At 40.6% G+C, this 11,571-nt stretch overlaps 1 protein-coding gene across 2 annotated transcripts; it reads right to left on the bottom strand.

Moving 5' to 3' along the window:
* On the bottom strand, positions 1 to 10,289 carry tox4a (TOX high mobility group box family member 4 a). Of its 2 annotated transcripts, XM_086043605.1 has the most exons (10): positions 9,828 to 10,289; positions 9,654 to 9,719; positions 8,196 to 8,274; positions 7,975 to 8,045; positions 6,421 to 6,666; positions 5,630 to 5,941; positions 2,979 to 3,059; positions 2,158 to 2,904; positions 1,039 to 1,181; positions 1 to 941 (listed from the first exon to the last, which is right to left on the bottom strand). In XM_086043605.1, the coding sequence occupies exons 1-10, from the start codon at positions 9,930 to 9,932 to the stop codon at positions 884 to 886; spliced, it is 1,908 nt and encodes a 635-aa protein (XP_085899731.1). In that variant the 5' UTR covers positions 9,933 to 10,289; the 3' UTR covers positions 1 to 883. The 2 variants fall into 2 exon arrangements, with proteins under 2 accessions (XP_085899731.1, XP_085899730.1); XM_086043604.1 differs by having other exon boundaries at positions 7,975 to 8,274.
* Between the last annotated feature and the right edge of the window lie 1,282 nt (positions 10,290 to 11,571).

Raw genomic sequence — 11,571 nt, 5'->3', positions numbered from 1 at the left:
AATGATTCAAGGATTCTTTATTTTCAGGATTCCTTTACAACAGATGGGCAAGTGACTACTTTGACTTTGATCTTTTCAATGTGGCCGACAATACTTGTTGACCATGTTGCTGTATAAAGTCCAAAGTATTGACGCTACTGGCTGTAGTTCTCACATCTATCAAACAGCTCCCTTTGAATGAAATATCCTCGTTCAAAAGATAGTTTCTATTTATATTGTGCAAGATGTGCTCCTATATTATAAAAATGTATAGTTGGCATTAATCGTCATCAATTGTCTGACTGTAGTAAGAGCATAGTGAAACATCCTAATTCAAAGGAAGGCATACTCAGCCAACTACACAACACAACAGAATTGGACCGTCTCTTGCTTTTCGTACAAAACACCGACTACTTAAAAATAACACATCAGAGGGTCATCTCTTCAATGAACTTCATCCAGCCATTCATTTTCTATACCGCTTACTGCCTATTGCAGCTGACATTGGGCAAAAGGCGGACTATGCCCCGAGACTAAACGCCAGGCAATCGAGGGGCACATACAGAGCAAGACACCCATTCACATTCATAGATACTGAGTGGCCAACCAAATCAGCCCTGCCTGTACTTAAATCAGGCAAGTGAACCACGAGACAATGAGTAACTTTTGAATAAGTTCCAACTACTGATTCCAAAAATGCTTGACGTCATTACTAAAGTAACAAAAACTTATGTTGAGCAACACTGGATGCTTCAAAGAAATCCTGGTGCCTGACTGCAGGCCGTATTCCTATTGACGAGTTTATAGAAGACCGAAAAAATGCCAGACTTCTTAAATAATCCTTTAACAGTAACAATGTCCAAGTTGCAGTACAATAACAGTCAACAATCTGCAGTCCTGGAGTTTATTTCACCGTTCCCATGTTCTGGTTCCTGATGGAGCACCACGCTTTGAAAATATCACTAGGGAAGAAAAAAAAAAAAAGAACGTGTTTATTATGCTGTACGTATAATATGCTCACAACTACATTCCTGTTTTGTTGGTGAATCATAAACTCACCTGCAGTGAGAGGCCACACACTCGTTACTGCAATATTCCTTGTCCCAATCTTCGCTCTCTACTGCTGGGTTTGTACAGCCGGACCTCACGCACACGCACGGCACAGTGGCATCCTCGCATGACTCGTTCACCTCCATCTCATCCTGAATTATGGGATGGAAAAGCATTGTTAATGTAATGGGTATAATGGCTATCATGTGTGCAGCATTTGTTGGCTATGAAGTTGGCTATTATACTAACTCACATCGAACAACAACCATGACACTTGTGGGGAACGAGAGCCAACAATTGCTTATATTACCATGGTAACTGGGGCAGGTTCGGGATATTGAGCTTTCGGGTGACTTCTCAGAATGAACCACGACACTGACTTCCATAATTATTTGCACCCCTGGTTAAGAAGTGTTCTTTAGCTTCTAATTAATTTAAGTTTGTCTAAATACTAGGACCCAAAAAAAAATAAGAAAAATAAATACATAACTGAATAAATAAATAGAGGAAAAGCCAACCTTTAATTCATGTGCATTTATTCAGTGGGGGAAAAATGCCACATTAAGATATAATTCTTTCACATCAAATCATGTATTTTACAATTATTAGCACCCCTGATGTTAATACTTTGTACAGCCCCCTTTTGGCAACAAAACGGCACCTAATCTTCTCATGATGTTTCACAAGATCGGCGAACACAGAGAGAGGGATCTTCGACCATTCCTCTTTCCACAATCTCTCTAAATGATCCAGCGGATTGGGTCCTCTCCTCTACACTCTTCTCTTTAGCTCACTCCACTAGTTTTCAATAGAGTTGAGGTCTGGGGACTGAGGTGGCCATGGGATGAGCTTTATTCTGTGTCTGGTGAACCATTTCTACGATTTTCAATTTGAGACTACGCTTCTGGAATAACAACTGAATTTATTTAAAGTCTTTTAACATCTTAACCAGGGGTGCCAAACATTTTGGAGAGCACAGTATAACTTTTGCAGGTGAACCTCATTTGACCTCTAGGACCTCCAATGTTTAATAAGTTCAAAGTCCTAATAGTGTAACAATTGTGGAGTCTCACTTTGCAACATCTCAATCAAAGCAATACACACAACAACACCAAAAGAAACATGTACCTCTTCTGAAGGCAGCACCTCCGAGACGACCTCCACATCATGCTGACCTGCTGACCCAGCAGAATTCACCACCTGGACTCCCGCCGCAAGTGTGGATGCGGAAACCGTTGATGCCACTGTAGTGGTTGTGGGGATGATGATGGGCTGCGTGTCTTTTCTCTGCAAAGAGGCGGGAACTATTTTTATCTGAAGCGGAGGCGGAGGGGCAGCTGTGATGGACACAGGGAGTCCCGCCGCACTTCCTCCCTCCCGAGGCTTGGCCTGGAGTAGGCGCGGCGGCGCTGGGGCCATCTGTTGGAGCGGTGGCGGCGGGGGGGCGTTCTGCATCTGCTGCAGGGGTGGCGGCTGGCGAGGGGCGCTGGACACCACGAGGGTGGGTTGCAAAGTGTGGATGCCACCCGGCAGCAGGGTGACAAACTGGCCCCCTGCCTGAAGCATGTGTTTGGGGATTAGGATCTTGGTGATGGTCTGGGGCGGAGGGACTGCAGCGGCGGCTGCTGCTGCTGCTGCTGGGGCGGCAGCGGGGGCTGCTGCAGTGGCCGTTGCCGTTTTGGTTGCCCCCGTGCGGGAACGAGTTGCCCTCTCCGGGATATCCAGAATGATGTTCGAGGTACAAATGTTGGTGATGGTGTTCTCTTCGACGTTATTTGCCGGACGGACTACCTGGTGGCTAACAGGGGGGGCAGCTGCAGGAGGTTGGCTGACATGAGTTGGCGAAGGTGCAGTCTCAACCTCGTCACAGGCGGGCTGAGGCGTGAGAGGAGATGGAAAAATGAGCAAAGTCAGGGAATTTAACGGTTGCCGAATCAACACGGTCTTACCTGTGACAGTTGACTGGCTCGATAAGCTGCTAGAGCTTTTAAATACTCCTTTTTGGCAGCATCGGTCTTTTTTTTATATACCTAAAAGAAAAACAGTTTGTGAGTTAAGGACATTCATACAATTGACCTCCGGTAGTTACATTGTTTTGTTACTGTAGATCATCACAGAATAGTAGCAATGATTACAAAGTGATTTACCAGTTTACTGTTTTACCTCACTTATCATCCAAGTTAAGACTCAAGGGGCAATTTATTGTTTTTAAGTTAAGGATCTGAAAATGTTACTTAAAATTTGGTTGGAAGCTTGTGAATGTTAGGTGAGCCGTAATTGGTTTTTCCCTGAGCCCTTGAACACGTGACGTCATTTTCAGTCAAGTGGCAAAATGCCAAAATAAAGGTGTTAACTGTACATGAAAAATTAAAGTTATCAAATTCATTACAGGCAAAATTAACTTTTTACTGCTGAGCATTGCAAAATTATTCAAGTATCCCTTTAAGCAGATATTTTCCAGCCACAGTGATCACTCACGCACGTTTAGTGCATGCATCACAACTAATAGTTAACGACTCATAAAATACAGGAGGAGACCTGATTCCTAACATTCAATAAAGGCGCTCCACAAACAGCTGTACATGGAACACGTAAGTAATCGTAACTCGTATTTACAGCTAGAATTGAGGCATTGTGGGAGCCGTCAACTTCACATTTGTCTCTGGGGGAGTGATGTCATATTTGTACATGTGACGTTTTCAGCGCATTGTCAATTCATGTTGTCCATACCATACCAGATAAAAAACAATGGAATAAGGTGAGACACAGAGAGAGACATATTTTCAAATGAGAAATATAGTCATTATTTGGGGAGTTTGTGTCAGCTAAAGATATTAAGAGTCGCTGCAAACTTTGTGCTGTCAACAAATAGTTATCTAGCTTCAAAAACGCGAATCAAAAAAAAAAAAAAAAAAAAAAACATGGATCGCAGTACAGTATGCGTTCAAGCTTAAAGAGAAAGTCCCAAAAGATTGTGTGACTGGGGGATGTCCCCAAATTTAATAGTTAAACAATGTACATTATAATTATATAGTTAAATATGTCAGGTTAAAAAAAAAAAAAAAAAGATTTTACATTTTATTAAAAAAATATATTTATGTTAAGCCTAGAAAGACAACTCTTTATTATAATAATTATGTTAAGTCACAAAGGCTGTCCTTCATTTTTAACAAAAACAAACTTTCTTACATGTCACACACAGTAAAGTGACAAAACTGGGTCTCATTTTCATGTTATGCAAGGTTATCGGCATCTGCTGAATGTAACTATTAAAGTAACTTGTCATCTATCTTGTTCTTAAAATTAAGTAATCAATTATGTAACTACGTTACTTTTTCAAGGTAACTGTGGCAACAATGCAAGTAAGTAAAATGAGCAATTTTAATGAACTAATCGTTATTCTCTATAACTTCAAGAGGACAAAGGAGAGTAAGATTTGTATGTGAATATGTAAAATAGGGATGGGCCGATAATTCGATATCGGTATGTATCGCGATTGACACGTGATCGATACCAATAAAAAATGCCTTCGATAAAACGTTAGATAGAAAAAAAGAAAAACAAACCCGATTGCAACATTGGTGCGTGATGTAGGCAGCACGCTTCCGCCTCCAAACATGAAGAAGCATTAAATCAAAGAAGAAGCAGCTTTTAAACCAACGAGGAAGAAGCTGTTAACTCAACGGAGCATGCTCGCGGGCCGGCGGCCGTGCGCTACGCTCGCGGGCCCGGCGGCCGTGCGCTACGCTCGCGTCCAGCGAGCGAGCGCCGTAACTTTGCTAAAATAAATGACCACTCGACTGAGTACAACTCTTACAATTAAATTATACTGTGCATGATAATCCAATTAAAAACCCGTGGATGGAGCCATGGTGTACAAGTAGAGAAGTTCTTGTCGTTGACATGCAAGCAGTAGTTAGCCTTATCCGACACCGGCATCGCACTCAAGGTAAAATCAAGCAAGTAAAATATGAATGGACTATGGCAATAATGAGTCCGCTAAAAAGATAAAGTAGTCCTAAGACGGTTGGTCAACGATGATGTATACACTGCAAGAGAGTATCCGTTCACTTACATTGGATGAACATTGAATGCAGGCTAATATATGTGTCAACAACTGCTTTGGGGTAGACCTAATGCAAATAAGCATTTACAATGCACTGATGGAGGACAAACTGCACATTACACTACATAGCGATGTACAAAAAGCAGTTAACTGTTATTTAAAGAAAAGCTTTAAAAGAAAATCAATAATTATCAATATTGACTGATATGAAAAACTTAGATTGTGACAGTTTTTCAAACATTTCTCAGCCCTTCTAAGCACATTAGCTTTAAAATTGAGTTATTTAATCTTTATATCGACCAGTTTATTTCACTCTTTCATAGTTACATTGACCTCTTATTAAAGGTTAAGTATTATGTTAAAACAAAATAACCTAAATGTATTTTTCTTCGGGTCATTATTTTCAATAGTTGGAAAAAAAAAGGGAAAAAATGTAATACATATCGATATCGACCAATATGAAATACTTAATCATGATATACTTTTCAGTCATATCGCCCAGCCATAATGTAAAATATGTAAGTATGTGCACACCTGTTTCTGCTCCTCGGCCAGGCTGTCCCACATGGAAGCCACAATCTTTGACACCTCTCCAAAGGAAGCGTTTGGATTCTGGCCCTTGATGGCGGCCTGGGTGTCTCGAAAAAACAGAGCATACGCAGAAACTGGCTTTTGCGGCTCATTGGGGTCTTTCTTCGGCCGGCTTATTTTGGCAACTGGAGCTGATGTGGTTGGTGTCCCCACTGTCCTTTTGGCTGTCGCCAGGGAGACGGAGGACTGGACCGCTGGATGGGAGGGGACTGAGGATGAGGACAGAGACATGGGGGAGTCTACCAGCACACTCCTCTGTGACAAAGACAAATTAGAGAGAGTAATTTAGTTGCAGGGCCAGTGAGAAAGCATGTAACGTCAAGGTGGTATTGAAAGAGGCACAGAAGAAGAAGAAGAAGAAGAAGAAGGCCTTTATTGATCCCACAGTGGGGAAAGTTTCAGTGTTACAATTTCAATTTCAATGGTCAAGATTATTTGGGATATGTGTGTTTTGAGTTACGAGCATGGTCACTGAACAAATTAAACTTATATCTCAAGGCACCACTGCATTCTATAGCTATGTACGGTTTCAGTGATGAAAATGATTAAGAAGGACTTTGGATTTTGAATGTAGCCGTTTTTAATAACGTTTGCTCTGTCGTTGATCCATGTCACTTCTGTGCACTCTCGATGTCATCGATGTCATTGACAACAAGGGCTTGCCTCCATGATATTTGAAAATTTAAATAAAGGTTTGAAATGGTGGTAATGAAAGCATTTAAAAGGCCGTTCACCTTGAAGTCATCCATGTCCTCATCTTGTAAGGAGCCAGCTGGAGAAGGTGTCGCCGACAGCGGCGGTTCTGAGGTCCCTGCGGGGGGTCCTATGCATTCTCCTCCTAGACCCAGCGCCAGCTCCGTCTGGTTAATGGTCGACAGCTGACCGCTTCCTAATAGACCATGAGCAATGTCGGCGAGTTGAACATCAATGGTCATTGGGGACGAGCTGCCAAAATGGGAGCCGCTGCTGTTACCCAGCTCCTGAGGATAGGTTATATGAAAACCAAGTAGAAAAGAGCAGAGTTAGGCAACGCAATGGCTTTTGAAGAATCATCTAACTCATTAACCGAAAGATAAGATTGACTGTGGCCATACTACACTACGACGACGGACGTCTACATTATATCATACTAATTGATGGAAAAAGAAGCGCTGACTACAAACGGTAATAGTTAAAATAATGGGCAGTATGTAAGAGATCATTTTATATTTGATCGCATGTGTGCCAGGTGCAATGCGTTCCTTGGATACCTGGTCAACTTTCACGTGCTAAAAATCTGTGACAATGCAAAAATATTTTCCAATTTTTTTTTACCCAATCTAAAAATTGCATGATATCTTGTAACATTCAACATGTTTTCAATTCAAAACTATCTTGTCACATTCTAATTTATAAACAATTTTAAAAAATGGTGACTAATTTAAGTTTTTTTATATTTAAAAAAAGACTACACAGAATAATTTAAAATAAAACGTGATAAAGACGTTTGCTGCATTTTTCAAATTAAAAAACTAGTGTTTGACCTTTCATTGTTTCAGGTTTGCCTTTTAACATTTGATGTCGGCCGTGTTTAATTTTGTTGTTTGAATGTGAGGTGGTACAATGAAAATTGTGCGGTGAGCTGCAAATAGTCCACCAGGGCAGTCTTTGGACACCACTGGTACAAAAAAACAATTATTCACACTCACATTACACCAAGAGATTATTTTGAGTCTGTAATTAACCTTACAAATTCCTCGTCTGTTTACAACTTACTTGGCCATTAAAGAGTACAGTATTCTGATTCTGACGTGTGTTTTTGGAATGCTGGAGGAAGCCGGAGAGCCGAGAGAAACACTACGCACCACTTTGGCTTGCTCCCACATTCCAACAACACATTTCTTAAGTTAAACAAAGACTGTGAATGTGAGTGTGAATGGCTGTCTGTATGTGACCTGCCATTGGATGGTGACCAGATCATGGTGTACGCCACCACCTCATGCTCAAAATCCGCTGGGATCAGCTTGGTTCCATGACGTTTTCGCCATGTTATTAGAGAAATGTTGTTTCTGAACTGCTCCAGACAATGTTGGTGGCACAGCTGCATGCTGAAATAGTGTTTGGTATTGAGGGTGACTATAATTGTGACGTGACAGTAGGCGGTATTAAGAGGTGGACTCAGTTGGTTAAATTCCCATCGCATGGAATTTCGCCGCTGCCTAATAGACATCTGGTACAATGTGCATCATAAGTAAATAGCCATGTGAGGAAATTAGGACTCAAGCTATTTTATGAGGTTAAGTACATACCAATGATGAGGAACTGAGAAGGGCTCCTCCATTCGCCTGAGCCATGGGCCCCATATTGATATGCTCCAGGCCTTGGGAGCCGGTGTTAACAAAGGGGGATGCAAAAGACGGATCATTAGCTTCCACCACCAGGTTGCTAACCAGGTTACGAGAACCCGAAGGTCCCACGGTGCCGTCTGACCCGTCTGACAGCTCGAAGTGGGACACTGCTTCAGCAATACCTAGCGACGTTTCTGGGTCGAGTGAGATGGGGGGGATCTCAAAAACTTCATCTCCGAGGCTGGGGGTGTGGAAAGTCTGCTGTTATGTGGGAACAAAACAGTTGTTTGGGGGTCAGAAATTGCGCACACGATGGAAAGTCATTTAATAGTTGATGTCCTTCATAGAATGACTGTGTCTCACTTAGGGCTGCACAATATTGGAAAAGCATGCGATATTGACTGCGGTAACAATATCATTGTTAACATGTACCTATAGAAATGACATTTTTATTATCTAAAGAAAGAAGCAAATTTTTTTCATGCAACAAAATAAGCAAGCTCAATGTGTACTTAGCATATTCATTGTAATTTCCCTAGATAATGTCCAACTATTGGTTGGCAATGCACATTTAAGTTTGCATCTGACTGGTCAAATTCATATAAAAGCATACTCTTTCCGTAAGAAAATTGCATGTCTTCGCGAAATAGACATTGATAGGTGATTATCGTAACATCTATATTTGTTCGATATATTGTGCAGCCCTTGTCTCCCTAGTAATGTATTTTCCACTACTAGTCCCACTTTTAGCCTCGTGGCCCTTGGCACTTGTAGCACTACTAGGCCCAACTCGTTGGCAGGTTTTACGCGCTAGTAGTAGAATCAAAATGCCCATTGTTGCCTATCGTGTATTTGTCTTACTAGTGAGGCCAAAGAGCATACTAGGTAGGACCGTAATATGGATATTAGGGATATTGAATACTCAAGGGTCATTCCGTGTCATTTTATCAAATATCTGATACTCTTCCCGTATTACCATCTCAGAATGGTCTGTAAAGTTTCTAGTAGAAAGACATATTAGGTCTCTATTGTCAATATTTTTCTCACAAAAAGTCATTGAATGTAGAGTAGTTTAGGGTGTATTGATACTCTGAAAAGCCATTTTTAAGCCGCAATATCTGAAAAACTATTGCCTGTGGCCTTCAAAATTTCTACAGTCAAATGTTACTTAAAAGACTTCAAATTTGGAATGTCAGGCGTCGAGCTCAATTATAACCTAATACTTAAACATCTCCCCAAATTTGTCTTCACAATATAAAATAGCAAATTTGAAGAGCTGTTGAGCCCACATTTTTGCAGAATGAAGACAGTTACTTTTGCCTCTATCTTTAGTGGTAGGTTAAACAATCTCCCAAATATGGTCTCTCTTAATTGATCAGTTTCACGGATATTATGGCTCAAAAAAACGAAATAAACACATATTCACTGCCTCGTTTTGTCGCAGTAATTTTGTGAAATCCTGGTGGGGTTTTTGTGGCGGTTTTTGGTACTGCATGTTCGAATAGTCGACTAGTAAACTTTTCACACAAACATCATGCATTTGATGAAATGACACGGAATGACCATCAAATGTCTTCCCATAGCACTGTTATCTTATATCGTCCAATTGCGGAATGAGCAAAACATTAGGATTCGCTTACCTCAGCGGACAAAAAGTGATGAGCACTGCCACCTATAGTTAGATAACTATCGCTGCCCTCTGAAAACTGAAACGCATGGTTGGCATTAAATGACAAATTTGAAATGTCGACATTTATTCAAGTTCGTTTCCCCCGCCCCAGACTTGTATTAGCAAACAAAGGTGTTTGGGTTACCTTATTTCCCTCGGTGTATCCACCATATGCTTGGCTGTCCAAAAACTCAGACTCGACATTTTGAGCGCAACCGTCAGGAAGTCCAGAATAAAAATTAAGGTCCATTTTGAAGCAAAAATACTCTTAATTTTACGTCCAAAAATAACTACATCCAATTCCTTCATGGATTAACCAACAATAACGAAAATGCTAATAGCTGGCTAGCTGGCTGGCTGGCTGGCTAGCTAGCTAGCTAGCTAGCTAGCCAACAAACATAACCATATACTATTATATTAAGGCCTGGAAACGTTTGTTGTGTAAGACTGACATTCGCCAGCTAAAACGATCATTCGATGTCAGAGAGATTTTGTGTTGGAAGTCAAAATAGCGTCTCGTGAGAAACGCTCCGGTCGAACGGAATAGCCATTCATCCAGTGTGCAAACGTTACAACAGACAATGGATAGTTCAGGGACTGTCGGAAAACAGATACACGTTACGATACAGTTCTCGTTAACCCAACACAGAATATATCGAGCACGTGCGCCAGTAACTAAATTGTAAAATAAATCTAATCAATTGTTTATAAATGACAGCATGATTCTAAATCTCACATGCACTCTATCAAGAGTTGACTATAAAACAGTTAACATTCACTCCATCAAGAGTCAATAACAATAGTTATGTTTTATTTGCTGTGCCCATTTCGTTTCCCGGATGATCAGAAGCACAGAAATATAACTTTTCTGACATTTATTTCACGTCAAGACAACGTGCCCTCTGGCAGGATGATGTACACTATTGTGCTATATTTTGCGTCCCCAAGAAAACCCCTAAAAAGTCAGTTTGCAGGTACAAAAGAAAAAAAATCTAAATAATTCAACTGTCTGATATGATCAAACAGCGGTGGTGGCTGAGGAGTTAAAAAATAAACTACACTATGAATATATTTATCCACTGGGTGTTATTTATAAACGGATAGGGGAACTTCGAGTGAGCTCTAAACTTTTGAATGCACGGCTAACTCTTCAACATTAGAAAGGCCTATTATTTGCATAACTTGCTGTTCTATAACAAGGAGCTGAAGAGCAAAATTCACAACTGGTATTTGACCCATGAATTGACTTAAAGATTTTACTTGTACTTCAAATGCACTTCTACTGCATTCTACTCACTTCCACTTCAAATGCAATTATCATTTAACTGAAACAGTCCCTCTTCATCATGCTGTTACTATTAGCATTTTGACATCATGTGACCAAAACAACAATAATAATTGATTAACGGAACCTCAGCATTGCAAAGATTCAAACAGGCTGTTCTCAAGAGTGAAGTGGCCATTGAGGGATAAGGCGACAAAGAGACAGGAAAAGTCAAGTGGGTTTTTTTTTTTTTTTTTTTTTTTTTAGAAGGGCGTAAATACGGAGACCCTCTGGTGCCAGGGTGTGAATTTCTTTTTTTTGGGCTAAATCTGTACCCACAGTTTAGTAATCTGTACCCACAGATTAATAAATTGTACCCACAGTTTAGTAATCTGTACCCACAGTTTAGTAATCTGTTCCCACAATTTACTAATCTGTACCCACAGTTTAATAAACTGTACCCACAGTTTACTCATCTGTACCCAGTTTACTAATCTGTACCCACAGTTTAGTAAATTGTACCCAGTTTACTAATCTGTACCCACAGTTTAGTAATCTGTACCCACAGTTTAATCAACTGTACCCACGGTTTACCAATCCGCTTGCATTCCGCCACCCTATAATG

The sequence above is a fragment of the Filicampus tigris genome, chromosome 10 (genome assembly GCF_054856515.1).
Source record: "Filicampus tigris isolate MCC_2025a chromosome 10, RoL_Ftig_1.0, whole genome shotgun sequence".
Lineage (NCBI taxonomy): Eukaryota > Metazoa > Chordata > Actinopteri > Syngnathiformes > Syngnathidae > Filicampus > Filicampus tigris.
This window is presented reverse-complemented; position numbering and strand designations above follow the sequence as displayed.

What these genes read in the sequence shown, in the direction of transcription:
- tox4a (XM_086043604.1), bottom strand. Translation starts at nt 9,932, where the DNA reads ATGGACCTTAATTTTTATTCTGGACTTCCTGACGGTTGCGCTCAAAAT. An exon ending in TGGCCGAGGAGCAGAAACAG is followed by an intron (nt 3,060 to 5,629) that starts GTGTGCACATAC and finishes TTTTTCTTTTAG; the next exon opens with GTATATAAAAAAAAGACCGA. An exon ending in AGGTGCTGCCTTCAGAAGAG is followed by an intron (nt 1,182 to 2,157) that starts GTACATGTTTCT and finishes CCCATAATTCAG; the next exon opens with GATGAGATGGAGGTGAACGA.